This window comes from Gymnoscopelus braueri (assembly GCF_963280865.1).
Source record: "Gymnoscopelus braueri genome assembly, chromosome: 5".
Classification (NCBI taxonomy): domain Eukaryota; kingdom Metazoa; phylum Chordata; class Actinopteri; order Myctophiformes; family Myctophidae; genus Gymnoscopelus; species Gymnoscopelus braueri.
Window position 1 is genome coordinate 15,932,151 of NC_137606.1, and position 26,126 is coordinate 15,958,276.

The 26,126-nt window shown below is 42.3% G+C and overlaps 2 protein-coding genes across 3 annotated transcripts in view; both read left to right on the forward strand.

Moving 5' to 3' along the window:
* The window catches only part of get1 (guided entry of tail-anchored proteins factor 1), a 28,182-nt gene extending 26,269 nt beyond the window's left edge, over nucleotides 1–1,913 (forward strand). Inside the window, exon 20 of the mRNA XM_080429089.1 lies at nucleotides 1,182–1,913. The gene's annotated coding sequence lies outside the window, so the exon portion shown is untranslated. The remainder of the gene's footprint in view (nucleotides 1–1,181) is intronic.
* Nucleotides 1,914–3,577: 1,664 nt separating this feature from the next.
* On the forward strand, nucleotides 3,578–25,942 carry igsf5b (immunoglobulin superfamily, member 5b). Of its 2 annotated transcripts, none has more exons than XM_080429645.1 (10): nucleotides 3,578–3,687; nucleotides 4,270–4,369; nucleotides 7,299–7,604; nucleotides 14,175–14,302; nucleotides 14,959–15,124; nucleotides 15,890–16,027; nucleotides 20,632–20,656; nucleotides 21,167–21,255; nucleotides 23,155–23,219; nucleotides 25,555–25,942. In XM_080429645.1, the coding sequence occupies exons 2-10, from the start codon at nucleotides 4,315–4,317 to the stop codon at nucleotides 25,663–25,665; spliced, it is 1,083 nt and encodes a 360-aa protein (XP_080285771.1). In that variant the 5' UTR covers nucleotides 3,578–3,687; nucleotides 4,270–4,314; the 3' UTR covers nucleotides 25,666–25,942. The 2 variants fall into 2 exon arrangements, with proteins under 2 accessions (XP_080285771.1, XP_080285772.1); XM_080429646.1 differs by having other exon boundaries at nucleotides 3,582–3,687; nucleotides 4,274–4,369.
* Nucleotides 25,943–26,126: the final 184 nt, after the last annotated feature.

Consider the following 26,126-nt stretch of genomic DNA (forward strand, 5'->3'; position numbering starts at 1 on the left):
CACACACACACACACACACACACACACACGCGCGCGCGCACACGCACGCACATACATGCGTACACACACACACACACACACACACACACACACACACACACATACATGCGTACACACACACACACACACACACACACACACACACACACATATACTCTCTGGGCTCCAACCCGTCATGTTTTGTTAGAAGAAGCCACTAAGTGAGCGGCAGACCTGGCTCGCAGTGCTTGAATATAATTAAAAAATGATGATGATTGTCCTTATTTTGTTAGATAATGGGATCAGGATTATTAACCACTTTCATTGGTATGAATGCTTTTTAAAGGGGCTTGGAAACCCAGGCCAATGTTTTAGTTTGTTTTACTGTACAGGTTGAAAACTACAGACGGTGTAAAACATGGCAAGCTAGTAAGCAACACAGCTGCAGCTAATAAAATGTACTGTATAATGGATGTGTTAGATGTAGGTGTGACCACGGCCATGGCTGTGCCATTGTGCTAGCATAGACCGTAGTCAGCAGTACAGTAGTCAGCAGTACTGTCAATGCTTGTACACTGGCACACCTACATCTAATTATTAATTTGATTAGCTGCTTACTACAAGGTCAGCCTTAAGCAGCATGCCATGTTTTTACTCTTGTGTAAGTTTTAACCTGAACCAGAAAGCAAATTGTCATGCCAATTTAAAGGGACAGTTCACCCCCCAAAATGACTTTTTTTTCCTATCGATTAGTCACCCCATGGAGACTTGAATTAATGGATTTTTTTTTGTTTTTGTCGCATTCCTAAGCCAATAATTTGATGACCGGCAGCGGTTCCGGTAGGAGACACAAAGAGTCTCCTTTGTGTGTCCTTCAGGAACCGCTGTATACCGGTCCTGATCATCAAATTATTGGCTTAGGAATGCGACAAAAACATTGTTTGTTTTTTTTAATTTCTTTTTGGGGGGTGAACTATCCCTTTAATGAACAGCCCCCCCCACACTTATCAGCATGTTGAATGATTTCAACAGTGAGCATGGTAAATGAAATGTACTGTTGCTGAACTCCCTGCAGTCTATAGTTATTAACTGTGGGAACCCACAACACATTAACAACACATTTGATTCCGTTGCCACTGTGGCGAGAAGAGCTGCGCATTTGGTGATGCCAATTTATTCATCATCATGTTTGTCTCGTCTAGCTTGGAGAGCCTCTGACCCTTGACGTCTTGACACTCAAACCCCTCTGACTGGACACCCCTTCCAAACCATCCTCGCCTGCCGGGATCCGACTGGAAACCATCCATCACACTGGAAACCATCAGTCTTACTGGAAACCAATCCGTCATAAAGTTGGAGGGTCAATCCACGTTGAAGGGTCCCATCCAACCAGTTACCCTACCCTTTCCCTTTTTCCACTGCGATTTCAACGTGATTTTTATATTGTTGTTGCATGTGAGGAGATGGAACTACTAGAAAATACACAACGTATTCTAGTAGTGTCAGTTTGTAATTGTTTTTGACTAAAGCAGCTTTTGTACAATGTACATACACAGTCATTATGTTAAACATTTGAGAAAATAATTCAGGCATATATTCTTCTGTTTTGATGTCGGAAAGAAGCAGTAGTTTTTTACCACCGTTTGTAATGGATTTACAGTACCGCCATGCTAAGACTCATATACGCTAACTTGAAAATTCGACCCCTTTCATTGTTTTAACCACATGAACCCGAGCTGGGCATGTCATAATAGGAGACCATTTGGCGAAAATAGGTACAAGCTCATAATGTGTTTTGCGAGATATTGTGAGCTTGTAGATCTGCTATTTGACATAAAATGATATAAGTGGTTAAAGGAGAATTCCGGACAAATTAAGTGTTATCTTTCATGTCTCGTTACTCACCTAGCGACGTAAAAAGTGGCGTTCTTTTTTTCCATATATTCCCCTGTCGTCATTTTTTAAACACCCTCCGTTGTTATAATGGGAGCAAGTGGGTTAGTGAAGTTCGTCTATTATAACCGACGCAATGTTATTTTTTTCTCTACTACGATTCATTGTAGAGTCTCATGATAGTCAAACATGCGCTGAAAATTCCTGCGAGCCTGCCGTTAATGGCGAACGATTTAACACTGGTTGCTTGTTTCCAGAATCTGGCAACACGAGTTGCCAGGTTCTGGAAAGAAACAAGCATCCAGTGTTAAATCGTTCGCCATTAACGGCAGGCTCGCAGGAATTTTCAGCGCATGTTTGACTATCATGAGACTCTACAATGAATCGTAGTAGAGAAAAAAATAACATTGCGTCGGTTATAATAGACGAACTTCACTAACCCACTTGCTCCCATTATAACAACGGAGGGTGTTTAAAAAATGACGACAGGGGAATATATGGAAAAAAAGAACGCCACTTTTTACGTCGCTAGGTGAGTAACGAGACATGAAAGATAACACTTAATTTGTCCGGAATTCTCCTTTAAGTGGAGTTGTTTTACTTCCTAAAGCTATGATAAAAATGGTAACTGAATGAAGGGACTGACTCTCACACTGGAATCGAACTGTCAATGCTGTGCCTTGATGACTGCAAAAAGTCCTTCTATATAGTCCGGTACATATGAATGTAACCCAGTGATTCTCATGGCAACGTGAGAAATCATCTGTATGAATGTTAGGATCTACTATATCAGTGTATCCCAACCTGGGGTCCAGTCCAGGCCCCCCTTGGTGGAACGCCTTGGGCGTGAGGCCTCGTCTGTTTGGCGGTCGTCCCAACATTTTAAACGTGCGCAAAAATCGTAACTTTCATTTTTGTGTCGTATTGTCAAAAATAGTCACAAATAGTCTTACATCTATTTGAAAATAGATTTTTTTCAAAACGTTTCCATTTCTTTCCTCAAAACGTTGCAAAAATAGCCATTCTACAAGCACGTGTGGGGGTTTCAACAGATATAAGAAGGGGGGGGGGCAAAAAGGTTGGGAACCACTGTACGATATGGTAACTGCTACTATTACTACTGCTGTCTAATCAATGCACTTTGTTGTATGTAGAACAAAACCTGGGACTAGAGCCCTAGATGTTACAGAAAAGGCCAATAAACTAGCGTGGTATAAAAACAACTCCTGGAATTCCATGTGTCTGAGTTGAAATTCCATTGTTGGGCTATTTATAGAGCCATGCACAATAGTGAAATCTGGTGAGTCAACAGGATGTATTACAGCGAAAGGTTGGGGCCTTTCAGACACTAGTCAGAGGCAGGCAATGTATTGTGTAGATGTTAGAATTGGGGTACTGTTTACAAACCAATGGAAGATATATATATACTGTATACATATGGCCATTGTAATGCCACATATCAGAGACTAGTCCGAAACACGTCATCTTAGTTTTGCCATTTTTAAACCAGACATACTGTAAATCATATGTGACTTGTTCCATTCTTTTAAGGAGGGAGGGGAGAGCAAGATATGAGGCCTCTGGAGGCTGGATAAATTAGGAGGGTATTGTTCTCAGTATGAGTCACAGTGTGTATTTACTCCCAGGGAAGGGGCTAAAGTTCCCATCGATGTTTGGTAATATTTAACAGGATGGTTTTGGGTGATGTGGCTCAGAAAATAAACATGAGGAGATAGCGGCACCGTCCACGGTGGCCCAGATACCTACAAACAGTTTCTGGCACCTGCTACAAGTCCACCGAGACGCCACACAGAGGTGAGTGGGATAAACAAGAGTTTAGTTTATGATAGCTTATTCAGTTTTATTCAGTGAATTTTAAGGTAGCATTGTCAGTATCTGCTGCAGACTACAGTTGTGAGTATGCATTGGGAACGAGACTGCAGGTGCAATCTCGCTTAGATCTTTGAGTTCTACTATTAACGGGTCGTTTTGTTCCTATTTGAGCAGCTGTATGTGAAAATGACAAAAGTTATAGGAAACATTTTGAATGATAATGAGTGATTAAACTATGTGCTGCGATCACTGTGTATGATCTTTGACGTGCCAATTTTAAATGGTACAATTATGAAAACATTCACAAACTAATTACTCTAGTTTTGGGTTTTTTTCACGAAAAACGTATGTCATTTTAATGTCAATGTCATTTGTGACGTTTCACTGACTAAAATGTAACTGAGGTAATTTTCCCTTTTGGAAAAGATTAGTTGTGTACTAGAGCAAAATACAACGACCCTGGTGTATATGGCATGCATATATCGATTATACACTATTAATTACTGATGTGTAGAGAGACAGACTGTCTGTAATAGATGAGTTTACTGTTTGCCTCACTTTCAGGTAGATTCAGAAGGGAACAATGGCCTGACTGTTAACCTGAATAGCATGGACAACCTTGTCCCGTTGATGCTCTCTCTACTACTGACACGCATGATTCAAGGTGAGGTTTGTCCAAATACAAAGCACAGCAGAGGCTTCATTCTATTATTTATTCTATAAATCTTAACTAAAGCAGCACTAAACCAGTCATCTTTATCATAATGTCATAATCAACGACTCAGCAGGTTGAATAGTGTATTTTAAACCATCAGAAGTGACCCCATGCTCATAACCTGAAAATTGTATCATCCGTATCTCCATCTATTTAACGCCAACACCCTTGATATTAAACCCACTGCCAGTCTAATTAGAGGCCCAAATCATCTATCTACACTCCGTGATTAATTTTCCTCAAAACGGCCATGCGTTCTTGTTCGCAGTAAGATATAGCCCAGTGGTCGGGGACTTCAGAGTCACTGGTTCATGTTCCCAGTCGGTACCCAGATGAATATGTTCATTACTCTGCCGTTCTCTGATTACAATGAAAAGAACAGAGCCGTATGGGCTGGCCTAGATATTTCTCAGACCTCATTTCCTAAACGGATACATAATTTATGACTCCACATGCTGGCTGTAGCAGCTAAAGCAGTTAGCTCTCCAAACAAGTTATATATCACCCTGAGTGCTCTGGCATAAACCTATTATTTCATATTCCAAAGTTTCCACCCTGACCGTTAATATTCACCCCCTTTTCCCCTCGATTTGTCAGTGATGGGGAACTATGCAGGCTCCTCTGAAATTCAATTGGGGAAGCGTGCGTGTGTTTGCGCACGCTCGCAAAGTGTGCATATATTATGTGTGTGTACAAATGTATATGTGGTTGTGTACTCTGTGTGTGTGTGTACTCTGTGTGTACTCTGTGTACTCTGTGTGTGTGTGTGCGTGCACATTCGTGAGTGCATGCTCACGAATGGGTGTTCGAGTCCACAGTGTGTGGCTTGTGTTTGTGTGTAATCCTTCCCAGTGCCAGAGGGGTCTAATAGATGGCTCAGGGCAGGTTATAATGGATCGCTTCGCTCCTTCGATGATTCTCCGTCTCATTCAGTCTTAATCCGGTGCACAGCCTTGTGGGGGTTTTCTCTCTAGCTGTGTAAGTGTTTACCCCAGTAGGGTGATGATGCTGTGGCTTACTGCTGAAGGCTACAGACTCATTTGCACTGTGCTTTTTGGTCTGGGTTCTCCCCCTAAATCCTGCTTGCCCTGATTCCTCTTGCCGGGTCAAACCCAATCCTCCCATCTGGATGATGGGACAGATTAGGGCTGGGCGATATATCAATATCATATTGATATTGTGATAGGAGACTGATATCATCTGGGATTTTGGATATCGTGATATGGCGTAAACTAAAGGTTATCTTTTCCTGGTTTTTAATCACTTTATTTTATACTTTCAAAGTTTTTTTTTTCTTTTTCTAAAACCAGTAAATGTAGACAATCTTCTTGATCAACACTAATTAACGCAGTGAGCTTGTAGATCGTCTAGTTTCACAATTTTTTAAAAGGTTTTAAAAATGTAAAAGAAAACTGATATTGTGACAATATGATATTATTGTCACGATATCGATATTGAGGTATTTGGTAAAAACTATCGTGATATTATTTTTTTTCCTTATCGCTCAGCCCTAGGACAAATAACAGCATCTCTCTACTGTTGTCTGCCTCTCTCTCTCTCTCTCTCTCTCTCTCTCTCTCTCTCTCTCTCTCTCTCCCTTTGCTCAGTTCTTTCCCCCTGCCCATTCTCTTTTTGATTCTTTAATCTTTTTCTCGTTCTCTTCCTGACAGGCAGCGTAGCGGTTTTCTGTTCCAGTGCCTGATTCCTTATTTCTCTTCATCCTGTTAATCTGTCATATTCGCTCACTCTTCTTTCACTTTCCTTTTCCTTTTTCTCTATCTCCTGTCTTTCTCATTAATGCAGTCGTCTAGAAGTGGCGTCGTGCACAGAGCTTTTTTCACCCTTTTTTTCTTTTTTGGAGAGCCTATTTGACGGAAAGTGAGTGATGATGTCAGAGCCCTTTCAAAATGCTCACTCAGTTTGCTCAGTGTCTTGTGGAAGCAACTTTGTGTGCAAACGGTGCAACTATTTATCACGCTGCTTCTCCATTTCATACAAAGTCTCACTCTTGGCTCACTCTTGGCACTACAAAAGCAGCTGTCCCTAGTTGAAAAGAAAGAAAGAAATCAAATGATTACTGTGCCTCTGAAATCTACGCAGTAAAATCCTGAGTGTTCATTTAACTCTGAGAGAGTGAAAGTTACCCGGCCACTTTTGCACTTTCAGAGTTAATTTAGCACATTTTACTCTCTTTGCACTCCTGCTATCTGGTAGGAGGTTCAAGAGCATCCGGGCTGTCCAACAGTTTCTTCCCCCAAACCATCAGAACCCTGAACACTTACCATACTCCCCCCAAAACCATACCACTGAATAGCACTTTTGAATAGTATGTACTGTACCTATATTGCACTGTGAATGCGGTAGCACTTTTTTTTTTACCAATGTTGTTTTATCCTTATTTTACTGCCTCTTTCTCTCTCCTTTTAAATGTTTTTAATGCCCTTGCCTCTTTTTAACCCATTAAAACTGGGAAAGCATCTGAGTCATTTTAGATATCTGCTATTTTTGAACATTTTTGAAAAATCTTGAAAGTGGTTTGCTCCCATGTATGCTGAGTGTGTATTATGGAAGTGACAATCCTACATCCTACATATGATTAAGGTAAGTCAGTCACACGTCACACTCTCTGTCCCGCATGGTTCTCCTAAGTAGCTTGAGCAATTGCTCTGAACTTGCACACAGGCATTGAGCGTTAGGATTATGCAGACCGTGAGGAAACCCGTTTTTTCACTTTCCCAAAATGTTTATTCGCGTTTTTGTCACCGGAGATTCCGAGTTCGGCCTATGGGGGGCACATAACCCCAAAGTCGGGGGGCACATATCCCCGGGTATGGTCTATAAAACTGATTCTGATTCTGATAATACCCATATTATGCAGCTGAGGTGCGTCTGGAGCCCGGAACGCTGACGGTCCTGCGTGGCGAGGAGGCCCGGTACACCTGCAGCACCTCTGAGCAGTGGACTGTGATGGTGTGGATGGTGAACGGGGCCTCGGTGCTGACCGTGTCCAGGGAGCATGGTGCCCTGCCTTCCAACAACCCCAACGTGAAGGCAGAGAACCTCTCAACCCCTAAGCGAGCTAGCTGGCTGTTTGTCCTCAGCAGCACGGAGAGGAGCCACCAAGGGCAGGTGACCTGTGACCTCCAGAATGTCCAGCAGAAAACAGCAACCCTGTTTGTACAAGGTCTGTGCTTTTTGTCTATGTCTGTGTGTGTGTGCGTGTGTGTGTGTGTGTGCGCGTGCGTGTATGTGCGTGTGCATTTGTGTGGCTGGCTTTTTCACCGTGACAGGAAGACAAAGAGAAACTGTATAGTGCGGCTGTAAAGGGATTTCAATTACCTTCTGCAGAGCTAGTTTCTCTCAAGGATAAAGTCGTTCTCTCAAACAAGAGTATGCAAAGGAATACACACACACACACACACACACACACACACACACACACACACACACACACACACACACACACACACACACACACACACACACACACACACACACACACACACACACACACACACACACACTGAGCTATAGAAACAAAGCAGATGGAAAGTGTCTTGAAAAAACAACTGCAGAGCAAAAGTGCAGAAACATGCAGAATCCAGCCTTGAACAGCACCAGGTAAGATGAGATGGCATAAACAAAAGCGGTGATGTCAACCGCCCACACTCTTAACGTTTAACATGTAGGCACTAAAGTACACAGAGGCAATAAAAAACAACACCATAATGCTTTGCCTCCAGCCTTGAAGCTGTTCTTTTCTTAATTGGCAGCTTTTTGTTTCAATTTGTATATGGGTGGGCTTGTATATTCTGCACAACTTTCCTGTACATGGACCCAGGTGTAGGGGTTTGAAGTTCTTTTTGCCTGTCCGGTCTGGTAGGAGAACTGCTGCTCAGGCATTTTTGAATAGGTCCTATGACATTGTTGATGCCAGGTAGCGGGGTGGTTGTGGGATGGGATCGATCCACGTGCAGATATAAATACCAAATGGACGGTACTGGACCTGATGCCAGTCAGGAAGCATGGAAAGATTTATAGGCTGCTGCTATGGTCCCCTCTCCTCTCCTCTCCTCTCCTCTCCTCTCCTCTCCTCTCCTCTCCTCTCCTCTCCTCTCCTCTCCTCTCCTCTCTTCTCCTCTCCTCTCCCTAATACACCTATAGCTTTTCACTTTAGTGTCTATTAAACAAATGTAGAAATAATGCTTTCATTTGGACTTGCTAATGGTTGCTAATGGCTAGTAGTGTAGTTAATCTCTCTGAAGCTTTGTTGTGTTTCTATCATTTATTGTACATTATGCAGACACTGTGCCAAATGGGAGACGCAGTGTGGAGACTGGCTGATGAGAATGCAGTTCTGCTGGGGTTGTTATTTCTGAGTTGAAAGCCTTAAGTTTCATGGTGTTGTGTATAGTGAATCAGTTTGGAAGCTGTGTGCCTTTTTAGACCAGCATTTTATGCCGCCTGCCTGGCTAAACATTCGTTGATAGTAATTATAAGAGAGAGAGAGAGAAAAAGAAATGGACCGCTTCTGAGGAAAGATGCTGAGCAAGTCAGATAAATCAGTGTGTATACTGTTTATAACAGCCAAAGTTGTGGTGCGTATAATATTGGGTAACATTATTATTTCCGTATATATGAATTGAACAAATGTAGAATTACTACTACTACTACTACTAAATAAGGACAAAATGTTTGAGCCTAAGGCCAGGTGTAGACAGTTCGTTTTATGGTCCCTGTCCGGGGAACATAACAAATATTGGCTATACTGACACAGCACAGCCTGAGCTCTTATGGGAATGGCATGCATCAAAACAGGTGACAACTCATTCAATGCTTAATGATTTTTTGCTCACATGCTTCGACCTGTGCCTTCTCTGACCTTATTATTCAGCTAATTTCCCCGATATAGTCCCTAAACTGAAAGCTCAGCTAAAGAAAAAAAACAAAAAGAAAACAAGAAACGTCTCCACTGCAAAAATGAGAGGCAACAAAGGCAATGACCCATTGCCTCCAATATATTAGAGAGAGGGCCTCCGTTGCCTCCAAAGACACAAATCCACATTGACGTATGTGGCCATTAACAGTATACGTACAGAGGATCAAGCCGTGCTGCGGTCGAGATGCACAGGAATCTCGATGGCCTGACACAGCCTTTGAATTAATCGCACATCTTGGCTTGCCCAGTTAACAGTCAGCAACTCTGCCTGTGATTTGTGTACTGCGGACGCAAATATACGGCTGGAGGAGAGCCACAAATCTGCGGCGGGGCGGCTGACTCCCCGCGCTGTCCCTGCCTTAATTGGCCAATGTGAATGGGATGTAAATACGCCCACGCGTGCACTCTCACTCCTGAAGCCCCTGTCTTGAACACACACACACACACACAAGCACACACACACACACACACGACACACACACACACACACACACACACACACACACACACACACACACACACACACACACACACACACACACACACACACACACACACACACACACTTCTGATGAACAAGTCAGTATGATTGCTTGGGCTGTCTCTATGTGAATGTGCAGCAGTGGAGGAGGAGGGGGGGGGAGGAGGTGATAGTGAGGAGTTTTTTTTTATTGATTGAATACTTTATTAGTCAGAAATGTAAGCAGCACGAGGTACAGTCAGACATTAAAGGCTAAAAGGATGACACATAAAAGTCCTGGGGACTCGTTTCCATTGTGGTCCTATGTATTCAATTCATCAACATAGCATAAAAAAAACCAAGAAATGATGACGCAGTCATATTAATACCAGGTTGCTCTCTCCAGCGTCTCCACACGGAACCAAATGGACCCGTGGTCCTGCACCCTTTCGCTCGCGGAGTAACAAAAAGTTGTTGGAGGCGGCGCTGTGTGTGTGTATGAGGAGTCAAGCCAATAGTTTGTTTGGTGGCGACGACGACCACACAGTTTTTTTTTAATACTTTGGTTTGGTGGCAACGACGACCACATTTTTTTTTTTTTATAGTTTGTTTGGTGACGACAACCACACTTTTTATTTTTTTATAGTTTGTTTGGTGACGATGACCACACTTTAATTTCTTTTACAGTTTGTTTGGTGACGACGACCACACTTTTCTTTTTGTTCTGGGCTATGATCCCATAACATGGGAGGTCGCCTGTCGTTCAAAGTATGGGGAAGTCTCGGGGAAGTCTCCCCATTGGCTTAAAGGATTGAAGGACAGCCAATGATGAAAAGGTCGCTAGAGTGTTTAGAATTAGAAAGTGTTTAGTAGTTGATCAGTCTCTTCCTAGACCAGGCTGCAAGCAACCTGGTAGAAAATAACACGATAATACAGGCGAGGAGGAGGATGACATACTGTTTATCAAAGGGGAGTGAATGTGAGGAGAAGAAGGTGACAGTGGGGAGGTGCACAGCGACATATTTTATATCAGTGAATGTGAGGAGGAGTGACAGTGAAAAACTGCAGTGGTGGAAGAAGTACTCACATATTTTACTTAAGTAAAAGTAGCAATACCACAGTATAAAAATACTCTGTTCAAAATGTTACATGAGTAAAAGTACAAAAGTATTGCCATGAAAATATACTTAAGATATCAAAAGTAAAAGTAACTAAAATGTTTGAAAATAGCAGATCTACAAGCTCACAACGCGTCGCCATGCGACTCGTTGTGAGCTTGTAGATCGGCTATTTTCAAATAGCCTAGGTATAAAATAGGGCTAAAGTGGTTAATGTATGTTTTATAATGTAATAATTTATATCTGCAAAGTAACTAGTAACTAAAGTTTTCAAATAATTGTAGTGGAGTAAAAGTACAATATTTGCCTCTGAGATGTAGTGGAGTAGAAGTAAAAGTATTAGAAATTGAAAATACTCAAGTAAAGTGCAAATACCTCAAAATTGTACTTAAGTACAGTACTTGAGTACATGTACTTAGTTACTTTCCACCACTGGTGAACGTACACAGTAAAAGCCTGTTGTTCATTTAACTAAATTGACCCTTGATTTTATGGGTGCGTTCGAAAATACAGCACTGAGCGCACTGGCCAATACAAACTAATAGGCGAGTGTGCTCCGGTGCGTAATTTTCGAACGCGCCCTATGTTTCACTGCATGTTTGACATAATATCACAGTTTCACAATTTAATTAAGGAAGGATGTTAACTACATACCCGAGGTCTCCTGAGAATGAGACCAGATTACCTGCGTAAATAAACGTTAGAAAAATGCCAAACTTTTACTCCCAAGGGAGTAGGCTATTATAGGAGGCTATGGGAGTTAAATGATCACTAAGGTTTTTACTCTGTACCTTCGGTGATTGGGCTGTGCTGCTGCTCATGAGAATAATGAGCAGAATAATGAATGAATACTAATCAGAATAATTCACACCCACATGTGCTTGTGCCCCCCACCCCCACACACACACGCACACACACACATACGTACACGACAGCAATGCAGCAGAGAAGCGTGTAGAATAATACCCATCAGAGCAGAAGGCTGTACCTCTCCCAGATTAAACGTCGCACTCAACGCAGCAATTTCCCCTCCGAGGGCTTCTGCTGACGAATCACTGCCATTAGCAGGACGGGGGGGAGGGGGACAGGGGAGCTGGGTGGGTGCCCCTCAATCCCCTGCATAGTCACACACACACACACACACACACACACACACACACACACACACACACACACACACACACACACACACACACACACACACACACACACACACACACACACACACACACACGACACACACACACACACACACACAGAACCACGTGTCGCTGCCGCAGCCCAAAGGGGGCAGGACTTCCCTGTGCCTGTGATTAACAGAACCTTAGGAGACCTTATTCCCGAGAATCACTTATGGACCTTTTTGGGGTGGAGTTGGCGCAGAGTTGCTGAGGTTGTAAAGAGTGCCTATCTCTATTCAGATGTAGCAATCAACTGTGATTGGCCAGAGTCAGCCCTCCATCGGACGATGCAAATGGCACGGCTGGTCCTACTCCAACCTTTTCCCGCTGGCATCGAGATTTGCTAATACAGCAGCTAAGACTAGTATCACAAAAGCCCTGACTGTTAATTTAAGTGCAGGAATAGACCCTTAAGGGTACAATTAGCACTTGAGATTTTGCCGTGTATGAGCCAGGGTGTTTCAGAATCGGAAGCTGCCGTTAAAGGGACACTTCACCCCAAAAAAAACGTTGTTTCAATGGATTAGTCACCCCATGGAGACTTGAATTCATGGATATTTTTTTAGTTTTTTGTCTCATTCCTAAGACAATAATTTGATGACCGGCAGCGGTTCCGGTAGGAGACACAACGAGTCTCCGTTGTGTCTCCTACCGGAACCGCTGCCTACCGGTCCGCTGGTCATCAAATTATTGTCTTAGGAATGAGACAAAAACTAAAAAATCTCCATGAATTCAAATCTCCATGGGGTGACTAATCCATTGAAACAAAGTATTTTTTTGGGGTGAAGTGTCCCTTTAAGTTAATCATTATCTTCATGATGATGGTGAATCCGACATCAGATGAAGGCCTCCTTGGGGGAATATGGGGCAATAACCACACACAGAGCATCCAGGGCGTTTTGCCTAAATCAACACAGACATGTCATTTGGTTAGACAAAAGCGCAGAAGCTTCCGTAATTATCTCTCTGTCTATAGCAATTGTCTGTTGCATCCACTGCCTTTCATTCTGACAGACAATAGACTTCACATATGAGATATCACCCAGGCCTCTAAGTGGCTTATTTGGCGGGCAGGGTAGGAGATAGAGGGGGGAAGAGAGAGGCATTTGTTAGCCAGTTGAGACTTTGAGACAGATGATCAATCACTGTGGGAAGAATGCAATCTGTCCTCTGCAAGTGAACGGGCTCAACTGAAGAGGCTCTGTTCATTTTAGGGCACAAAAGTGCATGAATTTTAAAGCACGGCATCTCTTTTGATGAAATCCATCAATTCTCCCCCATTCTTGTCTACATTCATAAACTCAGACACACAAGCATATGCAGGGATTTTTTTTAATACATTTATTTTTACAAATGTGCCCACACACACAGAGATACGCACACCCACATGTGCATGCATGCACACAAGCACACACACACACACACACACACACACACCACACACACACACACACACACACACACACACACGTGTGCACAAAGACACTAGCAGTGGTTCCCAAACATTTCCATGCCAAGGACCCCTAAATAGCCATAGCCTTCTGTTGCAAAATGCCCAGAAAATAGTGATAATGAACTTATCGCTATTTTTGGGCGGTGAAACCGCCCCTATATGTGAGGTTTGGACATTTTGCACCCCCCAACCCTGCCCTGTGATTGGCCACCAGTGTACCCCCCTGACCCTGCACCGTGATTGGCCAATCACAGTCTATTCAGGACTGTGATTGGCTAGTGAAACATGACACATGTGCATAGCCCTATAAATAGGACTATGCACTTAAAAAAAACACATTTTTTTTTTTTTTTAAGTTAGGGGTGTACAATGGTTGGTCCACAATATTACTTTTCTTTAAGTGAACTTCCATCACTGTGATGACCACTGTGACCACACCGCCCACTTCACACTGGGTGTGATTTTTTTTTAATGTATTATTATTTATTATTTTATATAACTGTTTTCCTTTTTTTTTCTCCTTACCAATTGGCCCCTGGTGGCCTCCACTTTGAAAACCGCTAAGCTGAAGTCTTCAGAGCTTGCTATGTGTTTTTCTTTCAGAGAGGGGCAGTGTGGAAGTCTCAGGGGGTAACAGGACAGCTCTGAGGGGCCAGTGGCTCCTCTTTGAGTGTCAAGCAGAAGGATGGTACCCAAATCCCTGGCTGGCATGGCTGCTGAATGACATAGAGGTAGATAAAACATCGCTATACATCAATCACACAACCTGGAACCTCCCATTCATTATACAGTATGATATTAATTTCCTGTTTTAGGCATTTTGCTAAATCAGAATTAACGTACGGTGCAACAGTAGGATAAGATTCAAATGTTATTACATTCCTGTCTTCATGTTGAATTTTCATGTATGAGATACAAGGCAAAAAAGGTAAAGGTTTTCATCATCATCATCATCATCCTCTTCCTCCTCCTCCTCCTCCTCCTCCACCATCATCATCATCATGTAGTCTCCCCATTAATGGAGCACTTACTTTTTTCCCATTTTTTTGAAAATCAATGAATGCGGCATTGTCAGTTTCATATAGCTAATGTACTTGAAACCTCTCAAACCCTTAAAAACCACAGGTACCTCAGTTGTCACTAAATTATCTAACAGGAGCACTTTTCAGTGGTCATAGCAAGCACTGCAAATGTATCCTTTGGCACGTTGCATGCTAAACGTGGATTTTTTTAATGTTGTCAATTTGTTTTTTTTAGCATAAACTATACAGTTGTTTGTCACACTCAACATGTGTCATGCTGTTATTATAATCATCGCTCTCTTTAATCATTCTATGTCATAATAAATAATAATGTGCACTGTGTTGGCTGCTTGTACGGTGTGGAGGTGGACCAGGGTGAATACAACGTCAGCAGTGAAGTGTCTGCAGATGGCCTCTTCAGTGTGAACAGTAGCCTCAGCGTGCATGCAGCAGAGAGCTCTCATGTGGCGTGTCTGGCCTCGGTGTCTGCTCTCCATCAGCCTCTGACCAGCGGCGTTCGCCTCACCGTGGGTGAGAGAGTACTCTTTAGAAACGAGAGCTGCACTGGTCTAGACTCCACACATGCACATGCACAATGCATGCATTGCACACACATGCACACATGCATGCGTGCACGCACGCACGCACGCACGCACTTTCTACAGTAGCTCAGCCTACCATAGGAGGGACCTCTATAACCTAGACCTCTATTAATTGTACAACCTAGGCCGCACAATTAATCAAATTTCAATCGGGATCAGGATTTTGTCTTCCCACAGTTAAATGAACATGATCGTCTGATTGACATTTATTGATGTGTTGATGTAAAAGTGTAAACATTTAAAGCAGTGCTCTGTTGATTTGATTTAGTTTTAAGTTTTGGTATTCATTCTTAGATGTACAGAATTTTCGCATCGCGACGCGTTGTGAGCTTGTAGATCTGCTATTTTCAATTTACATTTTAGTACTTTTACCATTGGTACTTTAAGTATATTAAGTAAGTAATATTTTGAACACAGGCCTTTTACTTGTAACAGAGTATTTTTATATGTGGTATTGCTACTTTCACTTAAGTAAAAAATTTGAGTACTTTTCCCACCACTGAATCGTGATAATAATTTCGGCCATAATCGTGCAGCAGCCCCTACGGGTACAACCTTTACAATCTGTCGTACAACAGTGTCGCACAAGAAAAAGCCAAGCTCAGGCTTTCAGCGTATATATACCAGCAGCATGCAGTGAGTGTTTCATTCAGCACTTCTCCAGTAAGAGCATGATGTGACCTTGCGTTTGCAGTGGCAGAGGTGCTGCAGGATGGAGAGGGAGACGACTGCACCGTCCCGTTGGCACTCACAGCCACCCTGGCCGCTATTGTCCTGCTGCTGCTACTCTGTCTCTGCATTGTCCTCCTCCAAAGACTGACTGGACAAGCTAGTAGGTAGAGCTTTTGTTCAGCTTCTTTTTTTTTTTAACCCTTTAAGACCAGGAACGCAGCTCTCTGTCCTTTTTAGATTTCTTTGGCTATTCAAAAAAAATAAAAAAATCTGAAAATCTTTAAAAATCGTGAAGATTTTTGCAAATCTTTGAATATAATGTATATATAATGTATATATTTTGAAAAAACTCATGCTGCTATATCAGTGGTGCTCCAACTTTTCCATGTCAAGGACCCCCAAAATGATATGTATTTGGCCGCGGACCCCATCTCATAATATGTTGTTCCAGGGACCCCCCAGAAGCACAGATCGGAGTTAAAAATGTTCGCTTTAAAACATATATATAGTTTAAAAGATTTCAAAAAAAATAGCAGATATACAAGCTCCTATGAGCTTGTAGATCTGCTATTTTTGAATAGCCAAAGAAATCTAAAAATGACACAGATGCGTTCCTGGTCTTAATGGGTTAATATATACAACTAAGAGAAAGATATAAATCCACCCCCCCCCTCCAGCCACTTTGTTTGGCAGGAACAGTGATTAAAGTATAATAAAGAAGTCAGGCGTACAGTGACTTGGCATTGCCCCTCGATGACATTCAACAAGGACTCACACTCACAGTTCTTTTTTTGTTGTTGTTTGAAACAAAGATAGAACATTGGCTGTCAGCAGAAACCTTGAATTCAGCTTATTCTCTCTCTCTCTCCCTCTCCCTCTCTCTCTCTCTCTCTCTCTCTCTCTCTCTCTCTCTCTCTCTCTCTCTCTCTCTAAATTCTTTTGCGGTGCGTAGCCGGACCACTTTCAAACTGTCGTTCCTATATTGGGCATGTCATTATAGACGTAAATTATTAAAAACAATCTTAAACATTTCAAAAATAGCAACCATGTGATATTGCAAAGTATAAAATAGGGCTTAAGTTGCTGGACGGTAGTAGACTGACCAGCAGATGAAAAAGCTTAAATCAGTATAACACTCCTACTGCTACTGAAATGCCCTTCAATAAGACATGTTATCTTTGGCATGACAGAGTGCTAGGGCAGTTAGAGGTGAAGAGTCATGCTCCAGGATGCTTTAGTTTAGAAAGATGGACATGTTGAGTGTTAGATGGAAGATCAAACCTGTGCCCTTCCATTTAGGCATCAATCCCTCTGAACAGCAGGCCATTGTGATGCCCACAATGTGACCTTTGACCTGTCAATTAATGGATGTTCTGTAGGTTGGCTGGTATGTGAACTAGTATAGTTAAAAAGCAGGAGAGTTTTAAATCTACGAAAGATAACAAAATAAAAAAATCACACCCAGTGTGAAGTGAGCAGTGTTATTTAGAAACAACAGTGGTCATCACAGTGATGGAAGCTCACTTTAAAAAAAAAGATTTTTTGAAGTGCGTGGTGCTATTTATAGGTTATTATTTCATCATGCGTCTCGCTAGCCAATCAAAGCAAAGGGTCTGAATAGAGTCAGCCAATCACGGTACGGCGAAAAGGTTGTGAATAGAGTCAGCCAATCACAGTACAGGGAAAGACGATTTCCCAACCCCACTTATAGGAGCGGCTACACCGCTCAATTATAAGATGATGACCTGGCTTTCTATTACTTTCTAGCTTTGGCCTCAGCCTGGAATGGAAATCTATTCTATGAAGTTCAAGCCTGTCTGTGGGTCATATGGCCGTGCCTGGCGCACAGCCCATATATGGCCATGCATGACGTCACAGTATTGATGTGTGTGTGTTTGTGTCAGTGTACTGTAGATCACCGTTGTTAGGCAACGCTTTCTTTCTGTTATCTGTGACATCAGACCAGAGCTCGATCAGCAAGAGAGAGAGAGAGAGAGAGAGAGAGAGATGCAAAACAACAAGCCACTGTCGGGCCATAGATTAGTGTATGTGGCCGAACATCGTCATCATGTTACTGTCAAGGTCAATTTAGCAGACATACAAGTAAAACCCTGCCAACTGCAGGGATGTGTTCAAGATGTATTCCCTCTCACGGAGGCGCAGAAAGGCGCTGTGAACTAATTGTCAGCTGTTGTCTTTGCGTTGTGTGCAGGAGCAACGTTTAACACCTTTTAACACCTGACGTCTCTCAGTGTGATCATCGACGCAGTCTGTAATAGTCGGGTGAAATCAATTTGGTGTGTCAGGGCCAATAGACTGGCCTCCAAGTTCTCTGATAACGGTTTGATGTCACTGCCCTAAACTGGTACTGGCCAGCTTGTTGCCCGCGAAAGTCAGTCGTCCCAAACATGGAGTTCCACATGGCTCTGGACTGTCCCTACGTACTCTGATGGTAACGGGTAGTGCACTAGTAAAGAAAGAAAGAAAGATAGAAAGAAAGAAAGAAAGAAAAAGGGATGAATGAACGTATGTGTTGCGATGTTGTGAAGAGTGTGGATGTTGCAGAGACGTTTCTGGAATGTCAAAGTGAGGGGGTCTTCCATATTGTACGAGGAGGAGGGGGCGCCTGTGTGGCTTTGATAATAAAAAGAGGCCTTGAGTCATGCATCTAGAACCAACCGTAATCCCTGGGTCTGATTTGAGACCAGTGTAAATCTCAGCCTCAATTTGGAGCTCAGGGATTACCGTACAGTCCTGTAGCAGGTGTGACCTCTCTGGTACTTCACACAGTCATTATCTTCAGTGTTCATTTAACTCTCAGAGTGTACAATGGAACCTCAAGGACCCCCCCCCCCCCCCACACACTTTGAGATCCAGTGACCTAATGATTGTAATGTGCAACTACAAATGTGTGCTCAGTGGGGCCAGGAATATAAAAATATAATAATACTTACACCAGTTGTTATAATAATACTTAGCCTACACCAGTTGTTTTCAAACTGCAAGTCAAACTGCAAGCAAGTCAAAATATTTTTTAATTTGCTGAATAAATAAACAAATACATATGACATGCACAAAATAGGGACACCAGGTTTAAAGTTGTTAAAATATTTTTTAGGGTATAGACTATAGAGTTTGCCTTTGTATTGAGAAATGAGTGCACGCCAGACAATTACTGATATGGTCATTTAAAATGGTCACAAAATTCCAAGGCACACCTTGACCTGTCTCATGACACACGACCAGATTTGGTACACCCTTTGTGAACCACTGATTTACGCTGTCCCATGCAATTTTTGAGAATTTGAAAAGTTTGTTTTTCATCTTTTTTCAATTTTGGGAAATGAACAGCATTTTTAGTAAACTAGGTTCAGTAAACCAATACGACAGGTATGCATGAGTCATAGTTTCGGTACTCATTGTACTCATCTTTCTGTGTCCCTTTTGTGCCCATATATGGAGATCTCTGTATCTGTCAGTCCTTGTCCCTTTTATGGGCGTATTGGGTTTGTTTATTTTATGGTCATGTCTGAGTCATAGCGACGTGGCCGTGGTCCTGCCTATATATGGTCTTATCAGGTTATGGTTATTTCAGTCAGAGTGATGTGGCCATGATCCGCCCACCCTCCCTCCCATTAGTCATAGGAGTGCCGTCTCTCTCTCTCTCTCTCTCTCTCGCTCTCTCTCTCGCTCTCTCTCTCTCTCTCTCTCTCTCCCTCCCTCTCTCTCTCTCTCTCTCTCTCTCTCTCTCTCGCTCGCTCGCTCGCTCTCCCTCTCTCTCTCTCTCTCTCTCTCTCTCTCTCTCTCTCTCTCTCTCTCTCTCTCTCTCTCTCTCTCTCTCTCTCTCTCTCTCTCTCACACACACTCTCTCTGTGGTGGCATATTACACTCTCTCTCTCTCTCTCTCTCTCTCTCTCTCTCTCTCTCTCTCTCTCTCTCTCTCTCTCTCTCTCTATCTCTCTCTCTCTCTCTCTCTCTCTCTCTCTCTCTCTCTCTCACTCACTCTCTCTGTGGTGGCAGATTACACTCTCTCTATCTCACTAGTAGTAGATCCCATATGCCGGACAGACAACTTGTGCCCGATCGGCTAGTTGCACTCCATAACCTCGCAAACACATATACCATATAGCCTGAAGGGACAGTGAGTCTGAGAGTATGAATTGACAAAAATGAATTGGTTGTCAGTGTCAGTGAATTTTCTTCGTTGGCCTACTACTGGCAGACATGAAATATGATGCTGATAGAGTAGAATGTGAGACAATAGCTGCGGCAGACAGACAGACAGACACAGGAGTGAAAACAATAATCTCCGCTCTTGGCCAGATAATTGTTGCGGAAATAATAACGAGGATAAAATATTTTCATTGTATTAACTTTGGACAACATGTCAGCAATGTTTTAAAACTGAAAGTAATATTCCTCCCTGTAGACATAACTGTTTATGTCCCACCTGGGGCAAAGCATGCCATCTGCACCATTGTTATTGTTGTGATTTCACTGTTGACAGGAGGTCCTTGGGCAAAAGCAAGAAGCCTGATGAGGTGATAAAACTCATTAACAATCTGCACCGGCTTCTGCTGTAAAATTCAAAACTGACCCGGGGCAGTGGCATTAGTTCAGGACCCAAAACTAATAAAGGCTGGGGCTTTAACAGCTTTTGCTGTAGCACATTGATACTGTGGTCAGTGCAGTGAGAATATTACAATTAGTGATTGATCACTTCTAATGCTCATGCTCACAAGGTTCATGTCTTTTTATTTTCAGAATCAAGTCAAATCGAGGCAATAAGGTAAGGCTCTAATGACCATGTGCTAGTTAATTTGGAAACGACACAGAGTATACATTAGGCTTCATAATTCCATTTGTTCTTCTCTCAAATAATATTTAGCATCAATCCCATTTAAATGCACATAAGTCATTCATAGCTTTGATAGTTCCTTTTTTGAATTTGAAATGACTCACATTAAATAGCCATTACGTTTTGTAACAACTTCATCAGATATGAATTACTGTTGTGCTTTTAAGAAGCTGATGTACATCAGTCAGCATTTTAATAAAGAAATACATTTTTATGTCTTTCAACTGAGCAGTAATTGAGCTCAGTGGTTTAGTTGGCTTGAAGCAAATAGCATGAATAATGAGGACATTCATTCTTCTGAAAAGTGCATTATAATGAAAACAAAGCACAAACATAGGAGTAGACTTCTGCTCACAAACAGTGTTGTCTGACAAGGTGGCTGTGCATGATCCAAGGTAAAGGTTATCCTTCCCATTGGACGATTCCTTTGGGCTTTCACAGGTTCAACCAATCAGTGAGCGGGAGACGCTCGGTTGCTGAGGAGACGGTCGGGAATGTCAACTTGGGATACTCTGTTGAGGCCCTCACAGGTATGAAAACAATCTACTGTCATCCCTCATTTTTGAGACAAAGTTGTTACAACACCATAAGAAATCTACCTATATGCTAAACATGTCGGTGAAATCCCCACATTTGACCTAACTACTCATGTACTGAGGAATTGATGATGCATCGGTAAATACGGCATACAATTTTAGAGAGCAAAAGTATATACGGTGTTATATTACCTTTTCTAAAAGCTTTGAACAATATAACATATTGCTGTTAAGTAAGGAGTATAGTATCTTATCACAGAAACAGGCTTCTAGAGATATCTCTGGGCAAAATGGATGAAAATATCTTTCACTTTAAGGATATGTACCAAGTCATTAATCAAGATTCAAGATGCCTGAAATGACAAAATACATTTTCAACCTGGTGTCCCTATTTTGGGCATGGCAAAAATAGCAGATCTAGGTCAACTACATAAACCCTGTATACTGTACTTGCTTGCCTGGAGTCCCCCAGGGGTCTACACCAGGGCCCCTCCTTTTCCCCCCCTCTACACTAAATCACTTTGCCATTCTACAAGTTCACAACTCGTTGCATTATGAGCTTTTATAGAGCGTCGCAGTTCCCGCCCACTTCCTGTTTTTTTTGGTGCCGGAAGAAAAAACTCAAAACCCAAAAATATTTATATCTATTAATTTAAGCCTCGAATCAAGCCATCACGAGATGACATGAATCATGACCATAAAACGTTTTTTTTCTGTGATTTTTTTTTATTTTATATTTAATTATATGATATACTATATTTAATAAATACCCTTTGTTTTGCCGTTTTCAACAAAACAAAAATCACAGAATCAGACGTTTATGGTCATGATTCATGTCATGTCATGATGGCTTGATTCGAGGCTTAAATTAATAGATATAAATATTTTTGGAAATGTCAATGGAAAAATGCATTGAGTTTTTTCTTCCGGCACCAAAAAAAACAGGAAGTGGGCGGGAACTGCGACGCTCTATATCTGCTATATTCGCCGAATGTCCGCCCCCAGAATAGGAACACTAGGGCATTGGTTCTCAAAGTGGGGTCCGGGGACCCCCAGGGGTCCTTGAGGCAGTTCCAGGGGGTCCCCAGCTAAATGATAGATAGTTAGGAACCAAATGGACCCTTATGGGTCTGTAACTCTGAGAGTTCATTTGGTTCCATTTGGTTCCATTTGTACACTCTCAGAGTTAAATTAATATGGATTTTACAATATAAATTGGGGTCCCAGAGAAATGCCATTAGGCTATGGACCCCCCAACCGGGGGTCCTTGAAATGAAAATGGTTGAGAATCACCGCTAAGAGCCGTAAAAATCTTCTCTTATGGGGGTCCCTATGGCATATCTTTTTAAATGGGGGTCTGCGGGCTAATAAGTGTCAATTTGGGGGTCCTTGACATGAAAAAGTTTGAGAACCACTGCGCTAGGGTTTATGTAGTGGTTAACATGCAAGGTGAACCAAGTGTTCCTCAACCTTTCCTCAGACATGTAGTCCAGTACCGTTTGGCCCAGGCAGGCCTGCTATTTTGTTCAGTTGCTGTGTGGCAGTGATTCTCACAGTAGGGGGTCCGGGGACCCCCAGGGGTCGTTGAGGTGGTTCCAGGGGGTCCCCAGCACAATCAGTCTGACCACTTCAACCCTATTATATACTTAGGCTATTCAAAAATAGCCTATCAAGCTAGAAGCTCACAACGCGTTGCATCGCAATGTGATGTGATCTTGTAGAGCTTGTAGATTTGGTCTCTTTCTCACAACACCTTTTCAGATGGGGGTCCAGGGCCAAATACATAATATCAATTTAGGGGTCCTTGACATGAAGACGTTTGAGAAGCACTGCCGTATGGAGGTAAGAGACGAGGTCACGTCGGGCTAAGTGTCTCTGTTCCTCACAATGCAGATGCTGGCTACAATGAGCTCATCAGGGTGACCTACAGCCAGACGGACTCAGTCAGCACCCACAAGGTAAGAGGAGAGTGGAGAGGAGCATAAAGGCACTGGCTGGAAGAAAGAGAAAGAGAAGGGATATGAGAGAGAAAGCAACGCAGAAACGGGCAGAGAGGGCATTCAGGGAGGGAGGGGGGGGGGGGAGGGAGGGAGGGAGGAGAAGGGAGGGGAGACGGGGGGTGGAGAGTGAAAGGCAAAGAGAGAAAGAGAAAGAGAGGTGCGTGGGATAATCCGGAGCTGAATAATGCAGTCAGTCAATCATTCTGCAGCTGGAGACGCCGCCACCTCCTCCCATATTGATGAGAACAGGAGGGGAGCGCAGAGCACCGCCACAGAGCCTGCTGCTGGTCCTCTGTCAGACTGCTTGACATCTCCATGTCAGACAGCTCTGTGTATCCATTACAGCGTAATCCACGGGAGAATGGAGATTTTAGCGTTTTAACAATGAGGCTTTTTAGGTACATTATGTTAAATCCGCATCTATATGGAGCACTGAGGTCTGACCTAGACGAAGCATTTACTACTCCTCTTTCGTAGAAACATTTCATAAAGGCAGATTATCAGTACAATTGGGTGCTTATGCGGATGTGTGGGGGGACATTATCGTTGCATAATAGTAAATACTGCTGTAAATCTAGAATAAGTGGAACTCCGTAGACTCAATTGAGGTCCATATTGTTTAGAAATGCCATGCACAAAGCTGTACATAATGCTGCCTATAACTGTATGTGTTCTGTGTTACTTTTATTTCGGACATATTTATTGACAACAATCATATGCACAAAAGTAAAAAATACATTTAAATAAATACAAATATATTTTATAATATATAAATAATGAAATATGTGTTAATTCCATATTTTGTGAAAAAAGGTTTAACCAAAGGGACTACGTGATCTCTCCAAAAAAACAGCTAAAACAACAAGAACAATATGGAAAATATAGGACCTGCTGCAACACGACTAAAGTATGGTTATAATTAGGTCCAGCTGCTATTCAGCCAGCTCATTATGGGGGACTTAATGGTAACAATAGGAGCTGATGGGTTTAAATCTTGCAGGAGTATAAAAACAAGTTCTTTCCCATACAGCTTGTGAATCCACATTGTCACAAAGTCGGTGGAGCTTTTCCTCTGGTGCAATAACTGTGTACATCACTGACCTTAGAAAAATAATTGCAACGCTATTCGGGTACCACATTGTTTATGATCCAGTGAACTATACACATTTTAATATGTGATACTGTCTCCTCCATCCTGAGCCACTTGAGGCTGATAAAAAGAGCAGGGAGAAGAAGTGGTCTGGGGTGGAGTTTAAGGATCAACCAAACTAATTCATTTTGAGAGGTCTGCTGCTTCTTTTTCAAGATCTTAGGGATTAAGATAAAATAGAAGTTCACGGTGCTTTCTGTGCACATGAGCAACGGCTCCTGGCTGGAATTAATTTGACGAATGTAATCCTGTCAATGTTGATGAGCTAATTGTGCCTCGAAGGAATGTCTAAACCTGACCCGTAAATGATTCATCGATTTGGCACATTGATTCCTGTCTAACATGTCGATGTCTAGTGCTGTGTCCTCGGTGCCTAATAATGAAAAGCAGGAAGGATATGAAAAATACAATCTCTTAGACCGGTTTATGCCCTCACTTCCCAATTACCTTCTTATGTGCAGTGTCTCTGTGCTGAGGTCACAGGTTCAGTTCTGCCTGTCTTTAAAGTAATGGGCCTGTTTTTTTTGTTTCAAGAAGGGTTTATAGTACGATGTCCAAAAGACATGTCTCAGTCAATACAACCAGAAGGCAGCATCTACAAGCTCACAACCCCTCGTGCCATCATGACGCATAAATTAAATTCAATTTATTTTAATTGCCTAAAATAGGGATGCCCGGTTCAAAGTGGTAAGAAAAAAAAAGGTGTCGTTGCCAGGGAGAACATTTCAATAGATTCTGAACCCATGTTTCTCTGAGTCTGCTGCTGAAAGAGTTGGCCATCTACAGTATATGGCTTTAAAAAAGGCATTGTGAATCACTGTTGTAAATCAAACAGGAGCAGGTCCCTCTCAAAGTCGATGGGAAACTATTCAGTTAGACACACTAGGCTGGGGGTCCCTGAGTCATATCTTCCAGGGGCACAGAATTGCAGGCAGTGCTCCTGAGTAGATAGAGGACTGCGATCGAAATCCCCCATTCCATAATTCACGTAGCGGAATCAATATATGGTATCAATTGGACACAAATCACATGTATTGATTTTTTTTTTAAATAAGTGGTCGACGCAGATATTTTTACATCAAGACATAATTTAACACAGAGACAATTGTCTCACTAACCAGACTTTAATCTTATATGTTCCAGGCCCCTGATGTTGTGTCCTCCAGTAACCTGTCCCTTCACTCTCAGAGTCAAGCCCAGGTGGACCTTGGAGAGGAGATCTCCAAGACCGTCCGGAGAGTAACCACAGTCTGAAAGTGTTTGTGATACTAAGACACCACTGGACTTTTCAATAGCTAAAACGAATTCTATTTGTAATGTATGACACTACTTGTTTATTTGTGTGTGTTTTTTTGCGTTATTAACCTTGTTACATGACCTACAACAAAACCCAGTTTCAGGATGAATACACTAGATCAGTAATACTTTTAATGAATTAACTACTTTGTTGTTGTTGTTTTGTTGTTAATGTTTTATTTTGGGGGGGGGGGGTGGATTTATGTATGCCTCTTGCACTGTTTGTGTCATTTGTAAAAGCAAAATCAATTTGGATGAAAACATTATCTGGCCTATGTAGGATTAATAGGCTGCCCCCCTTCTCTCTCTCTCTCTCTCTCTCTCTCTCTCTCTCTCTCTCTCTCTCTCTCTCTCAGTCTCTCTCTCTCTCAGTCTCTCTCTCTCTGCATGCATGGGTTGTGTACATGGCATATCATGGT